We start from the raw sequence: 27,803 nt of genomic DNA, 5'->3' as shown, positions 1-27,803 counted from the left end.
ATAAATAGAACAAACTATTTCTAGGTTCCAAACTTATTCTTTGCAAGCTTATTAGAAAGTCCACAAAGTTACAACCAAAGTATTATAGTCATAAATGTTCCCTAGAACTTTTTTCATTTTAAAATGATGCAAATTCCTTGGACAAAGTCATACCAGAGGCAAATCGACAGCCATTTGCGTGGTAACAATGGCCTTCTCCATCCTTCCATGCCAGGCTATTGTGAAGAGAGTGGCCATGATGCTCAATGCATTTTTTTTTTCATCATGAATGAACCTTATCACTAGTCTTTCAAATGTCCCAAGTGTGCTGCAGGCAGATAAACAAGCCCTGCTTGGAGGAAGTTCCTGAATTTGAAGCCGCCCAGCATATCTTCTTCATTCAGAGTGTGTTGTGTGAAGCAATGCATTGTAATGAAATATAGTGAGTGGTACTGTGGATATGCAGACACCTCCATTTAAAAAAACAAAAAACTAAAAACAACAAACCCATTGGTTTCTGTGGCCACAGTAGGCTGGGTGTGTAGATGATATTGTTACCACAACTCAGCTCCGTTCCACTGAAAAAGATGCTTACTAGCAATCTCTCTTAATGAAGAAAAACTTCAGAGAAGTCTATTATCTCATAGAATTAAATATACATACATGTATTTAAAGAAATAAAGAAATATTTTCATTCAGGAACTAGAACTAAGCTTTTGTGGCAGCAAATATATTGATCATTGTGTAGGCAATAAAACAATTCATTTATAACTGATTCAGGCTACTACTACTGCCCTTGATGGTTACTACCCCCAGACTCCTTAAAATGTCCCATGTCACTTAACAAATCTAAATGGTAATCAGCAATAATCTTATAAAACGCAATGGGCAGCAGAAGTGTTGGATTATTATAAGCAGAACATAAACCATCCATGGGTAATGACAGACATAAAGAAAAACTGCTGTTTCCCAATTGATAGAAAGAATATTTAAGTTCCGACCCAACACTGGGATGCTGTTAGCAATCTAAAACGTGACTTGGAAAACTCTTGCGGTATGAACAGGCATTCTGGAATAGATTTCCTATTATTTCTTTTTTGGAAAAAGAGTATTTCTTTATTATAATACTTACTATTACTATTAATAATAATTATGATAAATATATATAATATATGTAATAAATATAAAGTATTATAATATAGTCTTGGTACAAAGCATACTTCTTTTATTCCAACTATGGAAGCACAGCAAATTTTTATTGTGGAGCAAGTATTAATAAATCAGAACATGTGCAAACCATTTCCTTCAAGATCATTAATCACACTGGGAAATAATCAACAACTTTAAAATCACATATTCAAGGACTTAACTGATATTGACTGTAATGGTAAAGGAAAAGGAGTGTGTTTTCTCTAAAGTGTGGAATTGTGTAAATTATAAGTAGATTGATAATTTGATCTCTACTTCCTCACTATCATCCATCACCAATGTGCAATCTTATCTCTGGCACAATCCTGTGAAGCAGCATCTGTGTCTCTAAAATAATTATTGTGTTGATGAATTCTATATTGGACTCTGTAGGACATAAGAATGCCTAGAATTTGCATGCTGTTTTATGCCTCTCACCTTTAGGTTGTATGTGCTTGAAGAAACAATATACAATCACATGCTAACCTGTAAAGTATCATCTAAGACTCTCAGAACCTGGAGATGGCCTTGGTGACTCTTCTAGTCTAAGATATATATTCCTGTCACCTTCTTCTTTACTGGTAGGAATTGGTGTGCAAAAATTCAGACTCTCTCTCTCTCTTTTTTTTTAAGCCAACTTTCCTCCAGTGAATGTATTGCTCTACCTAAGTTCTTTACAAAGCCCACTCACTCCCCACCAAGGGACACTGCAAGGTCACTAAATTCACTCTCATATACGTTCACCCAAAGATACAAAAAGACATGAAAGCCTAGTTAGGTAAAATTCTTTTCTTTTAAAGCTTGGACAAAATCCCGTGAGACAGTTGTTGTTCCCAAAAGACACTCTCCCAGAGACAGCTTATTTTTCCTAATGTCTAAAATTCCTAGCAAGCTCAAGTACGTTTCCTTTCTACTTTGCCAACCTCCACTTATCCTACATAATTCAACTCAAATATCATTTCCTCAGAGAAAGTTTCCCTGCTCCCACCCTGCATGCTCACCCCCCATCCCTACCTTGTCACATACCCTGCCATGACATGTGACATCCGCCTTTGTTTCATAGCACTCATCTAAGCTTGTCACTGTACATTTGGAGATCACTTGGTAATTAATGGCAGCCTCTCTGACTAGACTCACTGGGGGCCATCTCTGTTTTCGCTCATTCTTGTACTCCCAGTGCCTCTCCTAGGACTTACGTTCGAAATACTCAGTAAGCAGTTGTTAAGTGAAAGTACTAATGGAAAGCTTTCCATTGGTCAGAAATATCCTTCGTTTATAAGTGCTCTTTAAGCAATGAATATAGAAGATACCTCGACCTCTTCCTTGATATGTTTTCAGTTAATTCTAAGAAAGGAAATCTCACCCCTTGCTGAAGCACAGGCTCTATCTCCCTGCTCCCTCACCAATCCACCCAGCAGGACTGGAACAATTTTACTTACTCTCCCCGATCTGTGACTGGCACAAGTGTGGAAGTAAAATAAAATAATATATAAGAAAAATGCTTCAAAAAATTGCTGAACTTGACAACTAAAGGGAGTGTGTGGTCTTGGATTGATCATGGACCAGAAAAAAATAATTCATTATGCAGATATTGGTAAAAAGTGAACATGGACTCTGGGTGAGATTTTGTATCAAGCTTACATTTCTCAATTCGGATAACTATACTCTTGATTTATCCTTGTTCTTAGGAAATACACACTGAATTATTTAGGGGAAGGGAATGATGTCTGCAATTTACTCTCAAGTGGTTTGGAGAGAAATCAATCTCTATATCTATCTATCTATCTATCTATCATCTATCTATCTATCTACCTATCTATCTATCTATCTATCTAGATATATACATGATGTTTTGTACACATACTCACAAATGGCTCAGGTATATGTTTGTGTATATATGCATATAATTTTATACACTCACTCACATACACAGAGAGAGAGAGAATAAGCAAATGTGGCAATTGGTGAACTTGAGTAAAGGGCATAAGGGAGTTCTAAGTACTATTCTTAAAACTTTTCTCTGACTTTAAAATTTGTCTCTGAGGAAGTAAGTGTAAGTCTGTCTCCATAATTTTGTGGCCCTATGATACATAATTGCAATCTTATCAATACACACACCTATGCAGACTTTGTGGTTAGATTTCCAGTATGAGAAGTGCTAGAGGATCTATGACCCCAATATGGAATTGTTGTCACATCAAAACATCTGTGAAAATTACTGATTGATGCTTTAGTGCAAACGTATAAAGAAATATATATGTATATGTGTGTGTGTGTATCTATCTATCTATCTATCTATCTATCTATCTATCTATCATCTATCTAGATATCTAGGTAGTCAGTATTTGTGATTATGTTTTCCAAGATCAGCATAATAGGGGGAAAAAAAAATCAGTCCTAGACTATCCTGTATAACATCAAAACTATCCAGCAAGCAGGTCAGTTTGGGGTAAAATAGCAAAAGGACACATTTTTAGATATGTCTAGTTCTACAAAAGATCAGTTTCTTTCACATATTTAATGAAAAAATTAAAAGTGAAGGATGTTTCAAATTTCCCAGCTCCGTTTATTGAGTAAGCGTTGTGTTCCATGGGTGAGGGATGAGGAGAAGGAGGTAGAGAAGATTATTTGCACATCTTTTTAAAATGGGACTTTTTTCCAATGGGTAAGATCCTGCTAGGTCTAATGTGGTCACTGACTAACGCTCCCTGAGGCCCTATTCCTGACATTTTTTTAAAAATGAAAATAGATCCATAGTGAAGAAAGTGGAGGAAAAAACCAATGTGAACAGCAACTGATAGACACCCATTTATCAAGTTTAATAATAACAAATCAGCCTTTGTGCAAGACCTGACTCAGAAAGAATCCATATATAATTTGATAATTGGAACTACTATAAAAATATAATAAAGAATTATCTCACCAATCAGTGTGATAAAGGAAGCTGTGTAATGGCATTTGGCAGTGGCTCCAGAACGAAGCAATTTAGTAAACAAATGAAGTCATGACAAAGAAAGGTCATAAAGCGGACTGAATGTGGCAAATGAAAGGTGAAATCAGATGTTTTACTGGCTAGAAATATTAATGTTTGTCCTTTAGTAGCATTGCCTGACTTTTTTTCAAAACATGGGTTATAAGATCAGCGATAAGTACATTATCAATTTCCCATGATGATGTTTTGGACTACATATAGGTGCTCTCAAACAGGTACATTCTTAGAAGCATAAAACAACTTTTAAAAAATCTAGTATATGTAAATTAAAATGATCTCTGTGATATTCATAATTTTAACAATTTGATGGGCAGGTTCTGATAAATTCATATACTAATAAAACCAAAATAGTGAAAGAAGTTGTCCCAGAAAACAAAACAGAAATCAAAAAGCCTTAGTCAGCTCTCCCATCTCTTAAATGTAAGTGTGGAAATCACTACCAATTCTGATATGTAAAAGTGGCTGCTTTTATCTTTAAACAACCCTGTTGTTTGAATAGATATGCTCCAGGCATCACATTTGGACCATTTGTTTTACCAGCTGTTTCTAAAAATACGTTCATCATGGAGACCTTTTCGGTCTATCTCCAAAATTGCTTTTGTTGAGGGCTTTTCCCCCCTTGCCCAAGGGAAAGGGTACAGCTATAGAAAACACCATCTGCTGAAAGATCTCACAGCTTCAGGGAAGGACTACAGTTATAAGCTTCACGTGAAAAAAAAAAAAAAAAAAACGACCGAAAACTCTGATAAACTAAATGACTGAAGAGACTGCTGCATTCTTTTGGATTAAAGGTAATCAAATGTTTTTTAATTCGTTAATACAATCTCTGTAGCGGCAGTGACAGATGTTCCTTACATGGAAGAGAGTCTCAATTAGTCTACATCTGGCTTAATTTTCTGGACATCCTATCGAGGGAGAGAGAGGAGAAGGAGAGGGAGGTGGAGAGAGTGGAATGCAAAGTTTTTAATTACTCATTGGTGACTGCATTCTTTCATTTATTTGTTATATCTAACAAGCAGATGTACAGATGAGGGGTGGTTGGTCAGGCAGTGAGGATGTGCATAACACCTAAAGCCTGAGTGAAAGAATCAGTCGTATTCCCAAGTGTCTGCTGAAGGCCACTTCACATCCCATCTGGTTTCCAAGCACAGACTTTAAACTTTCTGGTAACGGGTCACTTGCAGTGTACCATGTGCCTACTGTTGCTATATGACCACCTGGTGTGTCCATGGACCATTTGCCAGTTGATGAACAGGACTGACCTCAGGGAGCTGGTGCATGCTCTGCTATACAGAGTCCTACATATCATCATCATCATCACCTCTGAATTCCTCCAGCAGCTTTCCTCCCAGGGCCTTATATTATTGATTTAATTCAGACTCCTGGGAAAGGCAGGATTCACTATTTTTTCAAATTAATCATCTGGCCGAGTTCCTAGATCTAAATATTCACAAGATTTCCCTTGTAGGCCTCCTAATATAATCTTTTACATTAAAAAGTACATGTATATATACTTTCTTCCTGATTACAAACGTAATATATACTCACACTTTGGAGTAGAATAATAAAATAAAACTCACCTACTGGCCTCCTCTTAGAGATGATCACTGTTAAGTCTGTTACTGATAATGTAATCCTTACACCTGATTCAGGACACCTGATTCAGGATTTCCAATAAACACTCACTAAACTTGGCATGGCTTCTTATTAGGCTAAATTAAGTGTAATATTTGCAATACTTAGATAATACATTTCATGATGCAAGAGGTTATTGGTATAGATTACCCGAGAGACAGAAAAGGTAGGAAGAGATGAGATACAAATTTAGTAATTGTCTTTAGTATAGATTACATTCTCTATTTCGGTTGGGGACTAAGGTTTTTTACCTTCTCGTTACCCAAGGATGGATTGTGGTAGTTCAAATGTAGGCAAATTCTGCTCTCCAACAACAGTTCTTTCTACTTTTCTATAAAGCTTTAGATCAGAAGAAATTCTAGACTTAGATTTGAGTCCTGAGAAATTTCTATTTTAGTTTACTTTATTTATATTTATAAACTTATCATGGCTTTCTAAAAACATTTACTCTAGATTTAAAAAAAAATCTCTCATTCTATTTTCTGCCTTTAATCTATCCTTTTTGTAATGAGATTTCAAAAGCTATCTTAAAAGTGACTTAGGCTTAGAATAATAACTTCAATGAAACAAATGGCTTGGTCTTCAGATCATCTCGTTTATAATAAAATTTTAGACTTAGAAAGACCTCCAGTCTTCAGAAGCTACTAAACCTAGTGTGGCAACATAGATAACACTTTAAATTTCTTTTTTTTTTCCTGGTTTCTGTATGTTCATTTATTTGTTTCTACAGACTAGAAAAATGTCATGGAAAAACCTGAAGGGAAGGGGTAACATACAGTTGCCAAGTTTTATTTTGCTAAAGATGCTATAGCAGTAACAAAACACTGTTTTTGTAAAAGGCATTAATTTTAACTATTAAAAAAATCCCAGAAAATATAATCTCAGAATATAGGGCAATCTGTAAGTTTAGCTTTGTGGAAACTCAATATATTGTCCTTACTTTTCTCATTTCACCTTGAATCAGTGAAAGTTCAGGTAGAGCTCAACCCTGGTTTTGCATTTGAGCTTGGGAACCACTATTTAGTTTGGTTAACACTCTGCCTTCATTGAAGGAAGGTGACATCACTGACAGCTCATCACTAGAGCATACGCTGCTTGAGTCTGTATCACAAGCCACTTCCAGTCCCCACTAACTGCTTCACCATTTGCCCATTATCTCTTAGATGGCTCCGCTAACGACCCGACCCGAGAATAGAGTTATAGATCTGACTCCTAAATGGGTCAATGATACACTCTCTGTGTGGCAGCAATGACCAGTAGAAAGATAATAATGAATTTTTCACATCTTCTGATTTCTCTGTTGGGTACTATCTCAGTTTAAGAATAAAAATCTTTGGGCTTTTTTTTTTTTTAACTTAATACACAGTATCAGTAAAATGGTATGAATTATGAATTTAGGACATTTGGGATTTAATTTCGACTCTAATAAAAACTAGTTCAGTGACCTTGAGCAAATCAATTTACTTATGTAGGATTTGGTTTGTCACCTAAAACTAAATCATTACCATGAACTTTAAAGTTCTGCAAGCTTATAGTCTTGGAATTATGTAAATTTTAAGATTATAGTAAAAGTAACAAGAAAAAAAAAAGGCCTTTAACTATATGGGAGTTTGGAAGAAGAATTGCTGTTTAATTTGATATTCAATATCACCAAATGATATCTTAACCAGGAATCTTACAGAGAGCACATTCTTCAAATTTTAAGATGGTATCACATCAAAAGGAATTTAAAAAAATAGAATTAAAACATGGCGTATCTCATTGTTGTGTCTTGTTTGACTTTCATGGGGTCTATCTTTCTTTCAATGTTTTAAAAATATTTAATTTGAATGCTGTTACAGGAGGCCATGTTCTCCCCAATTCAGCAGAGTTCTGCTGACTGTGTCAAACCTGGCCTATTTCACCTATTCATGTCACCCAGTCAGCCCCTGGGGCCAGAGTTTGCCTCTTTGCTTTATAGGAAAAGCAAGTAATGACTAAGTGTAAATAATTAAAGAAATAAAGAAGCAAACACACAAATAAGGAAACAAGCCAAGCAACCACATAGTAAAAGACCAGGCTATCACAAGCATAATGAGAGACAGAGAAGTTGAGACCTCACCTTGTTATGTCCCTATCAGGTCATCCATAGTGCTTAATTTACCCTTGTTTTACTCTTATTTTCTATAATCTCTCTGATCTCAGAGGCATATTAAAATGCCAATTCCAAATTACATTTTTTAAAAAGCTAAACCCTGCACTTCCTGCCCCTAGAAAGTCCGAGAAAGTCCCTTCTCGTGGCACATTGGTTCTTGCTTCCTTGCTTCATCTATTCTACTTTTTTTTTGGCTTCCTTTTTGAGCCATAGTTGAGAGCCTTACATCTCCAGGCACGATACCACACCAGGGGGCCTTGCTAATGGAGAAAGCTTAAAATGTTATTACTTAGCATCCTGGCTTCCAAAAGTTCTTCTTGTGCTCCTTCTGGGGTTAGGATACATTAGGATCTGGCTTCACAGTTTATCTGATGTTCGTGTATGGGTCTTTTGTATTTTTTTCTCACATTTTTTAATGTTAAAGATGCCAAAGGGACTAAGCATTAATTTATAAAATGAAATCTTTAAGTAACAAACCACTTTTGCAGTAATGCTAAACATGGCTCTGGACCTGTATTTTCATAGCCTGTTCCTGTCTAAACTGCTGCCAGGTGGTAGAACACATTACTCCCCTCAGGACATAGGAGGGCTCCTTCCTGTGCCCTACTGTATAATCTCTTACCTCTGACATTCAGAAGACTAAGATAGAAATAAATGCTTTTGCCCACAATGCAGGAAGGGGTCCAATGTATTGTGCCCCTTCAATTTTGTCCACCCTGTTCATTGCCTGTGTCACTGAGAATGTTTTTCTCCCTTTCCCCACAAAACTTATAAAGCTACAAATCAGAAAGTACAGAGAAAGGAGAGGTTCTCAGCAGGTTGCAAATATCTTATCTCAGTCATTTAGACATTTGTCAGCTCAGGAACCCACAGCCAAGGCTCGGAGAAGAATTACTGGGCTGTGACACAATATGTGGGCCCGAGTTCAGGGAGGCTACTGCCAAAGAGGCTTGAAAGCTGGGAGAATGCAGCCCGCACCCGCTAGAGGCAGGGAGTACAAAGGGCAGATTTGCAAAAGGAAGGGCAAAACAGCGAGCTCTTACAGAAAACTGTGGGGTACAAGCTGCGGGGAGAGGATCCTGGTTTTTTATATATATATATTTTTTCAAGTTGTCAATAAAGGAAATTTTCTTTACTGAATGGTTGAGTTTTGGATGAAGATTTCTATCCCCAACCGACTCCACTGTCCTTTCCCTGCCTTGAAAAGCTTAGTGTAAGAGGCAGAGATTCTCACCTCTTTTTTGTTCCAGAGCTCTCTGTACCCATGCCACCTGGGGGCAAGACCAAATCTCAGGAGGATCTAGCAAAGTCTCGGCAAGGCGAAAGGGACAAAAATCACAAGCACGTCAATATTCCCACCCTGGTCTGCTGAGAAAAAGTTATGTTTTAAAAGAAAACAATAGTAGGAAAAAAAAAAAAGATATAGAAAAAAGGAGTCAGAGGCCAGAGATGGCTTAGCAGGTTGGAAGCTGGATGTAATTATTTAGAATGGCGATGAGGAGAGGGACTGAAAGCAGAGCACGGAGAAGGATGTAAGAGATGTTTCACCGTGTGTTCACAATGGTATGTCTCCTTAACTCTGGCATTTTCTCCAAACATGGAAAAAATATTTGAAATACTTTTATTTTTGGATCACTGGCTCGTTTCTCTGAATGTGACTCTGTCATTCAGACCACAAGGCTGCCTGCGTTTCCATTGGGTCACACCTTTCTTTCCTGAACTTGGGCTTCCGCCGAGGCCTGGCCATCCCGGGGAGTTGAGGAGCTGGGCTTGGCCTTTCTAGGATCTACTAGATTTAACCTGGGCCACGGTCCTGGTTGGGAGCCAAGGCGGGCTGGATTTCTTGATGTAATCTTGGACCCATATTTTTTGGTTGTTGGGATTGGGACAGCTCTCTCAGTTCTTTTTGGTGATGAAGATGATTGCTGGCAAGTAACAGCCAAGGGCCTTTCTGCAGCCCACCACCAGTTTCCTTGGTAACACTTTCTCATGATATTTCAGGCAGCAGGTGTGTGGAAGGTTCACTGACTTAGGAATTTAAAGGGGAGAGTTTTATATAGCAGCTATGCATGCAGAGGGGCAAGGCCCCCAGGGATGATGACAGAGACATCGTCATCAGGACGCACTCTTGGTGTCCCCTTGCTGCCAGCTGCCCTGTTCCCCTTTCTCATTGCTGACTTACAGGGACAGGTGGACTCGCTTGTCTGGCTATTTATACGACTATTTGTTTTATTGTGTTTTATATCTGAGATGATGGCATATTTAAAACAATGGTGAGAAAGACACTTTTGATGTCCTATCATAGCTTTTGTGGTCTCATGTGCTTAGTGGAAAACAAATGTTTAGTAAGATTGACTATAAAATGGGCAAGAAGGATTCATCTATTTAAAAAAAAAGATTACAAATTCCTAACCTATCAGATTTCTCTAGATTAAGAGTCAGCAAACGAGGGGGTGTGGGCCAAATCTAGCTTGATGCCTGCTTTTTAAAATAAAGTTTTATTGAAACACAGCCACATTCATTCATGTATGTATTGTCCGCGGCTGCCTTTGTGTTACAATGACAGAGCTGAGAAGTTATGAGAGGAAGTATAAGACTCTCAAAGTCTAAAATATTTGTTCTCTGGCCCTTTACAGAAAAGGTTTGCCAAGCTTTGCTCTGGGTGATTGACCAGACACATGTGAACACTTGGCAATATAATACTGTCAGCTTTCATGATCCCTGAGTAAAAAGTGGGTCTCTTTACTTCAGAGCTAAGATGGAAGCAGACTCTCCAATGGAGGGTTTTCAGTGCTATTTAAGTATACAAATTTTCCAGTTTAGGATTTGGTTTTGGGACTAGTCAAGACTAATATAATTTGTAATGAGACCCTCAGGTTCTTGGGTGAGTTATACTTGGAAGAATTCTAATACAAGCCAACACAGCTTTAAAAAGATGCTCTCTTTTCGAGTGTGAATTTTAGGCCTTAATAACTCCTTTTAAGATTCTTTTCTGGCATAGAAAATTCAAGGGCCCCCAAAAGGTTTTTGTTTGTTTGTTTTTTATTTTGACTTTTGTTTATAGTCTGAGATATATAATGCAAGGAAGGAAGAAAAATAAAAGCGAGGGTAAACACATGGCTATGAATTTAAAAAATGTCAAGAGCACACAGATGTCAGAAAGAGGCTAAGAAATCCATCCTGTCAGGTACATATTCACTTACTTTGTTGCTTTCTATTAGCTATAACATCTAAAACACTGTGTTCCAAGGAATATAATTATTTCTGAAATAGAGAAAATGCAGCGTCTTATCAGTACTCTCATTAAGAGCCTCTATTCTTAACCCTAACATCAGTTAGAGGTGGCTGTTGTCTGATCATATGTTCTAAACAGGACTGCTAAATGAGTAATGAGCTAGAAGCCCCTGGTGTTCAAATTATTACCTAGGTGACACCAAGAGTGACTAACCTCCCATGACTGATGGCATTTATCCTAAATATTGGAACAACTCCACCTCGCAAAAAACAAAGGTTAAGTTGTTGCAACCACAGCTGTTTAGGTAAATCAGAATTGAACAATTTCATAACCCCTATCAACCAAAGCCTTTGAGATACATAGTAACTAATTCATTTAACAAGCATGTCTTGACCACTTAATATACTCCATATACAAACTTTCACTGTTATCAACAAGGGAGGTAGCTACTTCATATACACGGCTTAATGGAAAGTAAGCACTACGTAATGAGCGATAGCGTAACATAGCGACCAGTGTGTGAGCTCAGGAGTCAGCTGGCTTGGGTTCAAATCCCATTTCCTCTACTTCCTTGCTATGTGACTTTAGATAATTTCTTTAGCTCTTTTGTGCCTCAGTTTACTCATCTTTAAAATAAAGATAACAATAGCCCCCTCACAAGATTGCTATGTGGACTGAAGAAGTTAAAAATGTAAAGTACTTAGCACTATACATGACTAAGTGTTCAATGAATATTTACTCAATGAAATAACAAAGATGTAGCAGTAGCAAACTGATAGGTGAAGGCCTAGATATTACTTCAAGGGACTTTATTCAAATATTGTATATGCTGTCGTGGAAAGATGACCACAGGGGCAACTAAACCTGACACCAAATCAAAGTAAAATATCGCACTACCAGAAACGCAACCAGAGCGTCTATCTTGTCAAATTAGAAGGGCTAATAAGATTCAACATCTTCTTTTTAATTACCAGATCTCTCAAACTCTTTCACAAATAAATGATTAAGTATCTCACAGAAAAAAATGATTTTAAGCTGAAGTCATTTTCTGCAATACAATGGTTCCCATGCTGTTTTAAGTATTATAGATACTAGTTTATCCTATGAGAAAAAGTGGAAGTAGAGCATTGATATACATCACTGTGCAGCTGGTTAATTAACATATATTGAATACTATAACTAAATAAAGTTCATTGCATTTTAAAAGTTACAAAAACATAACAGCCGAATAATGGAATCATGCTGGAGAGAAATGTATCTATTATAGTTTTTCCGAAGCTCAAAAAACAAAATTTGCAAGCCTAAGAAATAACCTGCTCATCTTCAGTGTTACTAAGGGAGAAGTATTTGCAACTCTATTTTGCGGAAACGAAATCAGTCAAAGCTCCACAATGAGCACACAATAGTTCCAAAATTTTGTGCTTTAATAAGTATTTAAGCTTGATCTTCCCTGTATACCTCAATAGAAATAAAATGTGTCCATTTTAAAACAGGTTTGGGTTTGATTCTTAACTCTATGCCCAAATATGGAAAAGAAACACGTTTGAGTCCCAATTTTCTCAACTATAAGATGGCCACAATAGTTTCCCCCTTATAACAACTTAAAATGAGATTTAAATAAATACCAAGTTTTAATGCACTCAGCGTGGTACCTGGGCCATTTCTGTGCTAGAGCCAGCTCATGACAGCTGATTGCTATATTTTCAGGATTTTTGCAAGTTGGTTGCTAAGCACAACCATTATCAAAAATTAAAATAAATAAAATCACAATCAAATGCAGTATATTTAAAATAAAGGTAATAAAAACTTAAAACTCATTACTTCCTAGTTATTTTACTACATTTTACTATTACCTATGCTCTTGAGGTTATTGATGTCTATAGTATCTGTATGGTGGAAACATTATATCATCATATGCTAATAAGCATTTCTTCCCAATTCTGAGTTTAGTATTGTCATATTTGTGGCTTAAAATCAGCCACAGTGGAAATGTTTCACACTACAGAAAATGGCAAACACAACAACTTTGGGCTGTGTGTGTCTGTGTGTGTGCTGGTTCTTAACATTTATCAGCAGGTTACCTTATCTGGCTTGTCAGGAATAACCCTCCCCGCCGCTGCATGTACCTTCTCTCTCTCCGTTCCTTCCTTCATTAGAAAGTTCTCCTCAGTCCACAGAGCCCATTGATTTCCTCTTGCTTAGTCTTCCCCCTCACCCTTAAGAGCAGTAAAAAGCTACCCTAACAAGACTAAAACATCTTATCATAAAACCATCTGCCTTGAAATGCTTTCTCTTCTCCAGATTAAAAATATGGACTTTAAAATAAAAATTTCAAAAATCTTTAATCTAGTAAATCGTTTTATACCTATTTTATATTTTTGTACTCAACTTTTTGAATAAAGAGGTGAATTGTTACAAAGATTCATTTTCATACTCTTAGTATCAAACAAATCAAATCATCCCGAATTTTGCAGCAAATTTCCTGGATAACCACAGGTATAATCCGGCATCTGAATAATTAACAGAGCACTTTCTTCCAGTTCGTTACAAGACATTAAGACTTTATTCTCAGAACTAAAGCTATTGTGAATGTCACTTTCTTTGGAAAGAGAAGAAAACAAATTTAGGTCCAAAGTGTTGGCCTTCTAATGCTTCCATGAATTAAAAAATAAAATAAAATATATACCATTTGACTCAGAAATGTCATAAGGTAATCTTACCTTGATATATGTGTGAGGCAGAACCAGTGAGTTAAAAAGCTTTTTTTTTTTTTTTTTTTTGTCTTCTTCAGGCGCCTTGTCAAACACATTTGTATTTTAGGTTAAAATACATAAACATTAATGTATTTAATAATAAAACACATTTAGATTTCCACAAATTCCTTACCAATTCAGGAATAAGCGCTGCTTTATATATAGCAGAAATGATGCTGCCTCACTAGAATTCAAGGTTGATCTGTTCCTGAAGAAAAGGTTTAACTAGAAAATTGATGATCTGCAGAAAAACTCTTTGAAAATTAGCTCTGACATGAAATCCCGTTACCAGTCAGCCCATTTAATCAGGCCAAAGAAATCAACAAGGGTTTCTTAGTGGTGTTGACTGGGTGGTTGTTTGGCCATTATCCTTAACAGTTTCTCATTGTAGGTTTTGCCTCCTTAGCCAGGTAAAAAAGTACAACTTATGACTTCCAGATGCAAACCACAGTTATCAGCCTTAAAATTCGACTGAAAATTTGCTTTGCTTCTTTGTGAAGTTCCTTAGGGGTAAGGTTAAAAGTAGAAACAATAGGGGAGTGAGAAATAAAGGGAGAGGATTTCAAATCACATATTACAAACAGAGAACAGAATCACGGAACGATACCACGACAGTGGACTCCAAGACAAGATGGCAAGACAGATGTGCCAGACAAGACACATGCTTGACTGCTGTGTCAAGGAAAGCAAACACAAGAACAAAACCATACAGAGATGCCGCGAGAGCAGCTCTTGGGTCTACCATGACCCGATGGAAATAATAAAAATGAGAACTCATGAAATTATAACTACAAAAGAAAGTTACCCCCACAACTCATACACTGGACTTGCTAGGTTAGCCTGGATATGTCACTTGGATGAAACAAGATGGTGTCATTACAGCCCATGCATTGGTGATGGAGGCCATGGTTAGTTGATTAGCTACAAAACTGTCACTGCATGCCACAAAATGATCCTGGGCTTGTCAGGAAATAAAAGATACAACAAATATTCTATATCTGCAATAAAATTCTTTTTATGCCATCTGAAATTTGTAGAGAGGGATGTGTTTCTTTGTTGTTTCTGCATATTTTTTTTTTTCTGGCTCATTTGTCCTCCTTTCAGTTGTCATAAAGAGGAGATTAAAGGCAGGTGGCTTGTGCAGATATGGGGAAAAATGAAAAAGGAAAAGGAAGGAAACTAAAAGGAAAGATATACATAGGAGGAAGAAGAGGAAAACATAGTATTTCATTCTTTTATACACAACTTTCTTGGGTTTTGTTGGGGTTTGTTTTGTTCTGAGCATAAATACTGGAGGGATATGCTGAAGGGGGAGAAATTCGAGATTAGGATGGCAAGAAAAGATTTTGTTGCCTTGTTTGATTTGTATATCTATATATCTCTCAGTAGTTAAAAAATAATGATTATAATTACTCATAAAAACTATAGCAATGAATTAAAAGTAGCCATAATGACCAAAATACTAAATATGAATAAAAAAAATAAAGTAAATCGAACCACCAAAAATTCATGCGGCACAAGATGAGGTGAAATGACAGAAAATGTTCTTCAAATGTATACAAGGCATATATCTACTTATATATATACACAGGAATGTGCATATATGGATAGATATATCTATATAAATTTTTTCTCTCTACCCGTCTCAAGGATAACTGAATTATGGAATCACAATTATAATTATGATAAAGAAGAAAACGAAATATAAAAAAAAATTAACATGCTTTGTTCACTAAGTTAAAACAGTATCATGCATGTCTATGTTGGCTGATGTAAGAATGATGGTGTGAATTTCTGTGTAAAACACATGACTGATGGCAGGGGCTGTTGTTAATCTCTGTTTATAATAGTCTAATATCATTTATACTGTGTCTACATATATACGGAGTGATAGGCACTATGTATTAAGTGCCTATGTACATACACACAGTACATATACTACTGTGAAAAAATTAGGGACAAAAAGAATAAAAGAAAACCCATAAAAACTTCTTTTTAAAAAACCCAATCCCTCTTTATTGATTTTTTTAGGAGAGACTTGCTTAACGATTTCATTAAGCTCACTCTTTAGCAACTACTTGCAGTGGCGTTTGAAATCAGGAAGTTCTCATGCGTTTGGCTTGAAATTCCCCCTTCAACAGGTCTGTCTTGAACTTATTGCCTAAGAAGCCCTGGCCCTAGACTATACCATATATGTGGAATTCAAGGAAAAGTTTATGACCGAACCATACTAATTGTTCAATTGAAAGGAATCAGAAATTCTGTGCCCCCATACAGAAGAATGCGTGTTGTGGTTACCTGATTCCTTCACTGGCTGGCATCACCTACTATAATTTTTCTTGCCCGTCTTTGGGTAGGGTATGCTATTTGCTGAATGAGAGACTGCTCCTTAGAGTTCTCCTTAATGTTCTAGGTATTCCCATTCATTGTCCATACTGTTTCTTCCCTTCAAACCCTTCTTTCCTTTTATTCTCCTTATTTTTGTTTTCCCTAATAGACTATGAACTCCTGGAAGGAGTCCCATCCTATTTTGCTTTTCCTAGCACATGTTCCAGTGCCCACACACAGTAATCATTAAAAAATGTTTTATAAATAAGCGATTCATTAAATTTTAAAATAAAAGTATATATACTTACACATTGATCTTACTGATTCCTCTCCCTTCCCAACATATCAAAAAATCTTGGGTAATGGAGATAAATAGAATTTTTTCATTTTTTATCATTTTTATTAGATTCATTGTTTTTGTTATGAAATCCATGATAATGGTCAATCCACAAGCCATATACTTTATGCGCACCATGCCTGAACTAAAAATATCCTAACTGCCTAAAAGCCAGTTAGGAGACATTCCTATACTTATATTTCCATAATTACTCCAATTTTCAAAACATTTTATCATAGAGATTTAAAGGGCATATATTTGCTCCAATAGCTTAAAAATTAGCTTGGTTTGGGGTAGAGTTGGGTTATAAAAAAATGATACAATTTATCACTGGTTAATAAATGAAGACAGAAACTATATCATTAAATTTGAAACAATGAATATACTCTAATAATTTAGCATAGATCAATGAAGGAAATTCAAAAATTGGTATGATTTATCTTAGACTTAAGTATGTGAATAACTGCTGTTGTAAACATTAGAAATATATTATAACTCAAATGTAAAAATGACTAATGTCCATAGCTAATAATGATTAATTACATTAATGAATTTTACATCTATTTATATTCCTCTTTCCAAAGCTAAAACATTTCTCATATTACTTCCACCATCTCTCTATTCAAAGTGTTATTAAGTGGGCCTGAGCTCTTCAAGGTAAAATTCTGGATATGGTGATACTCCTATGGCATTTTAGAATTGACTATTCTATACACTGACTATACACTGAAAAGCCACTTGACTAGTAACATTTAAACATGGTTCTATTTACAAATCGTGTACTTCTATATGGAAAAGTCTTTCTAAAATTAAAGAAAAGATATAAAAGTTGCTAATTCTTCAAGCTTTCTAGAGACAATAATGCCAAAATGTAAATGTGTTTCTATAAACACATAAACTTACAAACATCATATTTAAGGCCAATGATCAACACATTTACTTTTCATCTGTGGATTATGGATTCTGGCTTTATATCTTTTCATCTGTCATTAGAAAAGTATTATTGTCTTAACACTACAGCTGCATTTCCCACAGTGTTCCAGCAAATGGAAACTCTAATGATTTGGTGAGCTTTTAAACACTTGGAGAACAAAAATAGGGACATGCTGTTGGTGTTCCACCAAATTTAACTTTCACCCACATTGGGTTGAGTATGATAGTGTAACTAAGAAGAACACCAAATGCAAATGTGAGGACTATACATTTGAGGAGTAAAAATACATCTGAGAACCACTCTCAGAATAGTGATTACTTTGTAATCATAGATTACTGCCCTGAGAGAGTGATTACTTTGTGATCGCAGATTACTGCCATGAGTTTAAACATCCCCCTCAACTCAACCATTACAAAAGTCGTTTGGCACAGTCCTGTTGGTGGATAGATGTGTTTCATCTTTACTTCCTTTTACTGTCTTCCCCTCTGGTGCAAGTGCTGTCCCTTGAGATCTGATCAAAGGGCATTTAACAAAAGTGGAGGCAAAACACCTGGCTAATCGACAATCAGAAAAATGTATTCCTGGATAATGGCTGGCTAAATCAATATAGTTGTTAATTATATGCCATGCCCATTCCTCAGATGTAAAAGGTATTCCTTTCCATTTTTCCCCTCTCCTATGTGACTTCGGTCCCCAGGACTTTTAGATCTTGAGACTATAAATATATAAAATTCAGAAAGTTTATAATTTCTAATTATATAAAAAGCTAATCTAAGATATTTGTTTTGACGGTAGTTCTAGTTCTAAAAATGAAGACACTGGGGATAAGAGCAGAGGGGAGGGAGAGAGAAGAACTGGAAAGTGAATTTCATCAATTTCTCTATATTTCAGAATTCATTCCCACATTTTAGATCACAAAGGTGAACTTACTAAAGATCTTAATTGTTATTTGGCTTCAATCATCTGATGAAGGAATCCTATTTTCTAGTGGTTATTTGAATTTTCTCCAGCTGATCTTTTTTTGTTGTTGTTATTGGTGAATCCAAAAATATAAGAAGGACAATGAAATATAAGTTTGCTGTAAAATGTAATATCAATAGAGTATAACTGGAAAAGGGTTTATATGCAAAGTTGCAAATCTGAAATATAGATACTGATTTCCTTTGTGTGAAATGTAATCAAAGTTTATAAATTAAAGTTAAAATCCTGATGTTCAACTTTAGGTACTTAAATAATTATTTAAATATTCTGAATATTTCGATTTGATGCAGATTGCCTCAGTATGATTTTATACTTTCAAGGCTCAATTCTAGGTTTTTAGAGCAAATGTTCAGAAAATGTGATCTTACCTGTTATAAAAATTATCTAGTTCCCAAGAATAGAAGGGATAGGAAAAATAGAGAATATTTTTTGTTGAAGAAATGTAGATTTTGTTAGGGCATTATTTACTGATATGAAATCATAGATTTTAAATAATTCAACAAATTTTATTTAGATGTTTAAGGAGAAATGAAGTTAGAAGTATGAAAAATTATCCAATTTTAAGTTAAGATTATGAGGTACTTTGAGAGTCACACAAATTCAGTCAATAAATATTAATTGGGCTTTTAGTCTGTGCATTGTTATCATGTTTTAGTTTTTTTTTTTTTTACTATTTACATATTTTTCAGAGCAAATATACAGAGAAAACTTGAGATCTATTGGATTTACAAAGTTCCTAGACTATCATCAACCAAACTCCAAAAAAATTTTAAGTTGTTCCTAACATGATATGACTAAGCTACACCAAACCAGGGTGAGCCTTAAGTGCCAGAGTCAGTTGTTGGTGGGAAAGGCAATTGCTTACATATGACTTAAAACCAGTAGCTATGAAACCCATTTTGATTTAAAGACAATGAGAAAAGAAATTTCATTTAAAGTTTGTTGCCCACATGAAAACAAAAGCAGTTGAATAAAGCATATACTAAACTGCCCAAATTTATGAAAAGCAAGAGCTTCTAGGGGACTTTAATAAATCTGGAAATAAGTTATAGAAATTAAATGCCTTGTAACTGAGAGTGGAAAATTATAAACCCGCTAACACAGTGAGAGAAGACAGGCAATTGTTAAGACAGAACAAGGCCTGGGTAAGGAGTCAAATTTAGTGTATTTCCATCAAACACAAGACCTAGAAAAGAGTAAAATTTTAGAAACTGAGGTAGTGAATTAGGATATTTAAAACCAGAATTTTAATTTCAATATCCACATGAAATCTCAGGATTAACAATTGATGTTAAAATTATGTAAATGTCACCATTATCTGATTCTGTATGGGGAATGGAAGCCTTTTCTTTAGGTAGTGCAAAATCAAGTCCCCAAAATAACTGGTTTAATTGTTTGATTTTTAATCTGTAATTTTTTTGGAAAATGTGAAGGCTATAGAGCTATCATGTAAAAAAGAGCTCGATAGCTCTATGCTGTGTAACCTTCATCAGTGTTAATCAGGTCCCCAGGGTGAAACTTCTGCCTCAGTTGGAATATCTATGTCCTTCCTATACTAAACATGCCTCTGACATATTTCTCTGTGTAGCCGAATCACTTACCAGGAATATTTTATAGAGTAAATAAATTTAGAAAGAAATATTCATCCTTCAAACGTGATGAGTTGAATAATCCCAGGTAGGAGACATCAACATCAGTCTCCTAGAGCTAACTGTTAGCTGCTTCAGGGTGGGCACTCTGTCACCTGATTTATTTGTATATCTCTTCCATACTCCCTTGCAGACCACAATAGGTTGTTTTAAAACTGCTTTAATTCCCCCCCTGCCCTCCCCATGTAAACATATTACTCAAAATTGAGTTTCTGTCCTCTGCTTTTCAATCAGATGAAACACCTGTGCAGCCACTAAAAAAGCAAATGGACTTAGTTTTGTTGCCAATGAAGTCTGGATCCGTTCATGTTCAATACCAAATGGCAATATATACCCACAACCTGGGGGCTATAAAACTTGTGAATCTGAGATCTGGAGAAAACCTCTGTGTTATTATGAAGGTTGCTATGGAGATGACTATGCGGGAGAAGGGAGGTGATAAGGGAAAGATGGTGGTAGGACTGTGGAATGGTCCAGCCTCAATTTTTGTAAGAAGACTTAAAATCTAGAGATTTGATAAACATTGTTGTGTATGTAGACTGACATAGATATCACTGCTATTAAATCAAGAAAATCATGGAAAGAACAATCAGGAAATCCAAATTAAAGTCTGGGTATCTTAAACTACTATTCATCACATCAGTTAACATATGTGTTGGGGATCATCCCATATTCACATCTGAATCCTTAATATCTAGCACAAGTCTAATATATACACGGACCCTCAGAAGATATTTGTTGAATTAAAATGTGTTGGAGAGCTAATTTAGATAGTAAAGCCCCTTATTCTATTTTCCCCTACAGTTCATTTATGAGAATTATTAAAACAGAAGGACTCAAATCTAGAGATATATCATATCCTGCCTGAGTGTTAAGAAATATTTATTGAATGGATGACTAGATGAATTAATTGATGAATAAAAACTTGGTGCCCCAGTTCTGTTATAGATTGGATGTATCTGTCCTTTATTTTTGTATTTTATTGATTTATTGTCACTTAAGTTTTGTTGATATATTAGTTATCTTAGTTTTAAGGGTGTAATACAGTGATTTGACATTTTTATACCTGACAATATGGTTAACCCACCAGTTCTAGTAATCCCCTGTCACCCTGAAAACTTATCACAATGTTACTGACTATGTTCTCCTTCACCTTTATCACAACCGCCTCCCCGCCCTCTCCCCCAGACCTCTCCCTCCTGGCAACCATCCCTTTGGTCTCTGTTTCTATGAGTCTGTTTTCATTTTGTTTTGTTTGTTTATTTTGACTTTTTAGATTCCACATATAAGTTAAACCATACAGTATTTGTTTTTCTCTAACTTATTTTACTTAGCATGATAGAATTAAAACCTCACTTAATACACTGAGCTTATTACCCAGTAATTTGAAAAAGAATCTGACTAACGAGGTCACAGTTACTTTCCCCTCACACAACTGAGTTTCCAAAGGAACAGATCACATTCCAAAATGAAAAGGCCCAACATATTATTGCTATGATCCTACGTAATGCTAAGGACAGGAACCCATGGAACTTCCTGGACCCAAAGCCACTTACAAGACGTCAAGCATTCAGGCTTCCACAAAATGTGAAAATTTGTAAATCATTTTGGGGTAACAAATTGAAAATTTTTGCTTTTGTTATATTATTTCTTCATAAAGCTTAAGTTTCTCTAGAATTAGCAAAAGAAAATGTTAAATGGCTTGTCTTTTTAAAAAAAAAAAAAAAAAAAGGAAAAAACTAAAGCAACCCAAAGAATCAACTAGAAACTTCTATTTATTTCTCTCTGCTTCTGCAGATATAGGATCTTAACCCAACTCCAGTTTTTAGTTCTATTAAATATACACAGAAATTCGATGATATCTGTTCTCTATTATGTGTACATATATAAATGTTTAACTTGTAGCAAGTCTCAGAACAGATGACTTGGAAAAGTTGATAGGAAATAATCAGGGACTGCAGTTGCCTGCTGGACATTATATCATATATAGCTCACTATAAAGAAAGACCATAAAACATCAAAATGTATCTGGGTGCAAATGGGGAACACACTGAAGCTCCTAATTGCCAAAGTCCTTTCAACTTCAGCACAGCATAGATACATTTTGAAGCATCTCAGCCGATGACATGGCATGGTTCAGTACTAATTTTGTGTTTACTCTGCTATATTGCTACACAAATGCTCTAAACACACAATGAACAAAATTAGTATAAATATAATACCATGTTAACTGCTGTTGAAATCCCATGGAAAATGTATTGTTGTTGTTGTTTGGTTTTGGTTTTTGGTTTTGTTTTGTTTGCACTTAGGCTCAGAACAATTCATGAGGTTTAAATGACCTTTATGGCTCCAGTTTGGGTTCATGCTTTTTTGATGCCATTTGAACACAGGACTCTTCATGGCCCTGCCTCCGGTCAATTTCATAGCTGCCACTGGCTGCTATGCATTTACTGTTCTGGTGGTTGATCTCAGTGTCTGATTGCTCATTTATGTGGTATACCACTGGTTTTTCTTTGCCTATCAAGAAACTGACTTTAAATTTCCCTGGGATCTTGTTACTCCTTCCATGGGATTTGATGCTTTGGATTATATTAATATTTATATATGTATGCCTATACATATATAGATATAGGAAACACACACATTAACACACTATAATATATATAAACACATGTATATTCACATATATGTATGTATTGTTTTTTGCAAATGAAAAATTAAAGCAAGCAAAACAAGACTGACCTAACCTACCTGTACTCGGCTCACATTCAACAAAGTCTTCATCATCGCTTGAACATTCAGCAGATGATACAAGGTCATCTGATGTTGGCTGTGCATGTCAAAGGAGAAATAATGGGGTAGGGGAAAGAGAGAGGAGAAAGAGATAAGGAAACCAATGAACAAAAACATAAAAGGCTTATCACTGTGTCCTGCCTCCATCATTATCACCGTTTCCCTTCCCTGAAGAGGGCACACTATTGAATGGAGAATTTTAACTCCTGTGTAGCTGTGAATGGCTCTGGGTCCAGACAATCTGTGTGGATCTTCTGTGAAGCTGACTCAAAGTGGTTCTAGGAGACTCCAACTTATCCCATTCCGACATATTGTGCAGCCTGCCTCTATTCTGACTTTAACTTCAATTTCGAGGGCAGGAAAAGGGCTATTGCAAATGGTGGGCAATACGAGAGTACAATCTAGGACTGAAATGCAATGCAGTTTTGAGAGGGTTTCAAAAGTGTAGAGTATATAAGGTCTCAAGTGTATGATTCAGTGGTTGTGAAGGTATAGGCTGGCATAATTAATGAACGCTGTGGAATGCTGTTCAGGAACAGCATAATGGCTTCTCTTGCTAGCAGTGATTTCTTCATGTAATTGCTGCAATTAGCTGAATTTGTAATGTGGACCAGCAGAGAGATACCACATGACAGTCTCTGGACATAGGTAAGGCGATTTCTGGAGAGTAGAAAAAATTTTGATTGCAACAGTAATAATTCAACTTGAGATGATCCCCCCCCCCAACCCCCATTGATTCCTACAGATATTCTGCCATGCCAGGGAATCTGCTGCCAGAAATATAGGGGACTGTGAGCACAGGCAAAAAGAAGGCCCCTTGCTACACAGTAGCTAAGAATACAGCTTTCTGCACCTGGTACATATTGCATGCACAAGAAATACCGCTGAGTTAATTGGTTAATTAATTAATGTACAGATCTTATATAAAAAACTTTTGCCCTATTACATGGATAAAGGTACTCAATATATAGAATATATACTGATTTCCTACTCTTACTATTCCCAATGCATTGAAGTCTGAATCCATATTCAAGAGGAAAAGCAATTACTAGCTAGATGCTGTGCTAGACATGAAAATATACTTATTAGTTATCGTCATTATGAATTAATCAGACATAATTCTTACAACAATCCTTTGGGATAGAGATAATTATTACCCTTTTTAAAAAAACTAAAGTTCAGAGAGGTTAAGTGAGTTGTTGAAGGACAAACAGCTAGCAAGAACCAGTGGGGATTTGAACAGATGCATCTTGGTCAAAGTCTGCATTTGTGGCTCACATAGGTTTCTTCATACCCTTCCTTACATGATGTTTTGGACTGAATTGTGTACTCCTTCCCCACCCCCCCAAATAAAAACGTCATATGTGGATGTTGTAACTCCCACACCCCAAAATGTGACTGATATTTGGAGACAGAATTGTTAAAGAGGTAATGAAGTTAAAATGAAGGCATTAGTGTAAACCTAATCCAACATGAACAGTGTCCTTATGAAAAGATGAGATCAGGATGTGGACACACCGAGCGGGATGACCATGTGAAGCCATGAGGAGAAGACAGCCATCTATAAGCCAGGCAGACAGGCCTCAGAAGAAACTCACCCAGCTGACACCTGGACCTTGAACTTCCAGATTCCAGAACTATGGGAAAATAAATTTCTGTTGTTTAAGCCACCTGGTCTGTGGTACTTTGTTATGACAGCCCTAGCAAACTAATATATATGACAACACATATGCTTAGTATTTTCAGACAACATCCTTTTTTTGAAATAGACATATAGGGATAGAATTACTGGACACAGTAAAGAACAGTAGAAAAACCACATAGGTAATTGATTTCACTTAACTGACAGTGGCAGAAAGATGCCTTAAACCACGTTATTGATCTTTATTCTACACCTGACAAGGAGATACTTCGACCCCTGCTCCTCCTTAAACTTAATAGAGAAAGACTCTTCAAACATACCTTTTCTTTTTTTTTTCAATGAGATACGACTGATGTGTGCATTTCATTTCTAGCAACTGACGTTGGCTGTTGTATCCTGGAGCAGCATTGTTCCCGTTAGAGAAATGGGGAGCCTACTCCCCTGGCGTTTCCCGCTGTGACGGGGCCCTCTATAGGTCCACTGCCAGTTATTTAAGGAAGGAAGGTGGCGAGGGAATCAATGTTAACTGTACACATGCAGAAGGCAATGATAAGAGGCAAATACCATTTCTGGAAGAGCCGTAGTCATTCTTCAATCATTGGCAGCAGGCATTATCTATAGGGGCGATACCTCCCCCAGGGCAGCGACGATTGTTTTGGGTGAAGGGAGCAGATCTTAGTTATTAGAAGGGTTTATGAGTCTAACAAAAACCCACAGTATTTAAATAATAAATATACAGTATATGAGGTATTAAAATTTTATGGGAGAAGGGCAATTAGGAAAATAAATGTCTAAAAAACTCCTTCGAGGGTGGTAATGAAAAAGAGGTTGAGAACACACTTGTAAAGTGTAATCGATTGGAAATTAATTGTTGGGACCTTCATTATAAGGACCTTGCAGAATGGCCCATATACTGCTTAACTAGCTTTGGTCCCTAGAAATGAGTGAAACCCGGTGAGTTAATGAAAATCTAATGAGCTCGTCTCAAGAACGGAAAGCCAGGCAATAAAAAGGTCACTGAGCAAATGTATAATGCGTAACTCCAAGAGAAACCAAAAGGCATTAACGTAATATTGGTGGTATTAACTTAATTCTAGGGAAGTCATCTTAATTTGTATTGGCCCAAGAAATGATGTAAAGTGGTTTTTCAAGGAAACTACTAAACTCTGAGGTTGAAAGGATATTTATTACTGTCTTTCAGTTTCCCCCGCCTCCTAACACTACATGAGTTCTCTCCCCTGTGGTTTGGGTGACACTGTCCATATCCTCACTCTCCTTCCCCATGACCACCTCAACTTCTGTCCCTCAAATGGGTCCTTAACTCCCACTTGTAGACCCCACACATATGCTCTTCCATATTCCTATGTCCTTTCTCCTCAGGTCCCTGTCCTCATGCCCCACTTGCCAGAGATGTGTTTTCTGCTGATCTGTGGGTGAAAACATGTTCCTCCCAAGCAACAAAAGCCCTTTTTACCCCCGGCTCCTATACATGGTGGCTGGACTCAAAGGAGGTTAAATGAGAGGCAGACTAGCAGAGTGTGGTTCTGAGCAAGCCTGACCAGGAGCACAGTGGGGACTGCGGCTCCTACACTTTCAGTTGGTAACCTGGCGGAGCAGGTTGCTTCCTGTCTCCGAGCCTCAAGTTTCTCATCTGTCAATTGGGATAAACAGAGTCTTATCCTTGGCGGGTATGTGATTTAAATGTAATGTTAAAAGTAAAGCGCTGTTCCTGGTCTATGGTGCATGCTCAATAAATATAAGCTAGAACTAACTCAGTCAGTCAATAGATCAATCCATCTATAATGGCAATGCATCTGCCATGAGGAATGATAAAGAAAAACATGCTTGTGAAGATGCCAAGAGCTTAAAAATAATTGAAAGATGGTCTGTTTCCAATAGCTCTGAGTCCAGGCATTCTTGGGGTCTTATGTGAATTCAGCCCCTTCTTTTCTTTCCCTCAAACCTCATCATCACCATGTACAGCCACGACCAATGAAACTCCCAAAGCAACGACAGACATCTCAGTCCCCTCCTGGCCCAACACTGTAACCAAAGCTTGTTTATCTGGAGAACACGGATCCTGACACTGCTGTGCTGGCCACAGACCACCGCATCGTTTCAGAAAAACTCTTTTTGTCAGGGGCAGCAAGCTTTGATTTGCAAGGGACTCAGGATTAGGAACACCAAACACAGGATTTTTTTTTTTTTAACTATTTTTGTCTCTGCCATCAACAATTACAAACCAAGGCTTTTGGATAATATACGCTTAGGGTCACATCCTAAACTAATGATAATGTGATTCAAAATCACCCTTGGAAAACCCAAGGCTTTCTTTTAGTAGCTTTGTAGTTCTCTTGTCTGTGTCCTTCCTTAAACATAAGTAAATGCAGGGTCTGACTCTGAATCTTGGAAGAAAAGGTACACTTCTTTGGCTGTTGGTTCCCGTGGCTGGTGCAATACTGCAGATACAAAGACTTCAGATATGGTTATTATGAGAACAGAACTATGGACTTTTGTCTTTAAATAAAAAGCAGTAGCCGTAGGCTGTGTATATGTGTGTGTTTCTCTAAAATTACAACCATTTTTCATAATTAATCATAATTCCTTCTTTATCCTCCTTTGAGTCTAGCCACAAAAAAGTTATAGTTAGTGCTCTTGAGAAGAAAAAGATATCTGAACTATCTAGAATGATGCCTACTGATAATTACCACTTATTAAACACTTGCTATAGTCAGGCTTTGTGCTAGGCAGTTAACACACATTAACTCTTTCAGTACTTAGAATAACGAAGGGTGTACCTTTTATAGTGACATCTGCTATTTTTAATGGTCCACTAACCATTCTTGTTCATGTAATGGTACTGCTTTAGGAAACTCTTGTAATTGTATAGTTATGTCGAGAGTGTTCATCAAGGTGCCTTCCACGTTAGCTTCACATTTTTTTCCCTCATAACGACTGTCGAAAGCTTTCACAATTCCCAATGGCTAAGCTTAAAGTGTTTATACATTATGGTTCCTATATGTCAAATGCCAACATTATAAGTCCTTCAAGGAAGAAGAAAAGATCTACGACCACCCTCCACCCCGATCCAAAATAATTTGATAGTGACTGGGCTACTAGATCTACCATCAGTGTTACACAACTATATCATCAAAGTGTTTTGTTCCTCCATTCCTTCATTCCTTCATTACTTTAATAAATATTTATTGAATATCTATGTGTC

At 36.5% G+C, this 27,803-nt stretch overlaps 1 protein-coding gene across 6 annotated transcripts in view; it reads right to left on the bottom strand.

Moving 5' to 3' along the window:
• The window catches only part of NRXN3 (neurexin 3), a 1,437,186-nt gene that overhangs the window by 27,316 nt on the left and 1,382,067 nt on the right, over positions 1-27,803 (bottom strand). For 4 of the 6 annotated variants that reach the window (XM_025042053.1, XM_006925492.1, XM_006925494.1 and 1 more), the window contains one exon: positions 22,897-22,975. In XM_025042053.1, the coding sequence (XP_024897821.1) occupies positions 22,897-22,975 (79 nt within the window). Of the gene's footprint in view, positions 1-22,887; positions 22,976-27,803 lie in introns of all 6 variants that reach the window. The other 2 variants (XR_003044103.1, XM_006925495.1) reach the window with 1 other exon arrangement.

Source organism: Pteropus alecto, unplaced genomic scaffold (assembly GCF_000325575.1).
Source record: "Pteropus alecto unplaced genomic scaffold, ASM32557v1 scaffold8, whole genome shotgun sequence".
NCBI classification, from domain to species: domain Eukaryota; kingdom Metazoa; phylum Chordata; class Mammalia; order Chiroptera; family Pteropodidae; genus Pteropus; species Pteropus alecto.
Note: the sequence above shows the minus strand (reverse complement) of the source record. Positions and strands in the feature narration are given on the sequence as shown.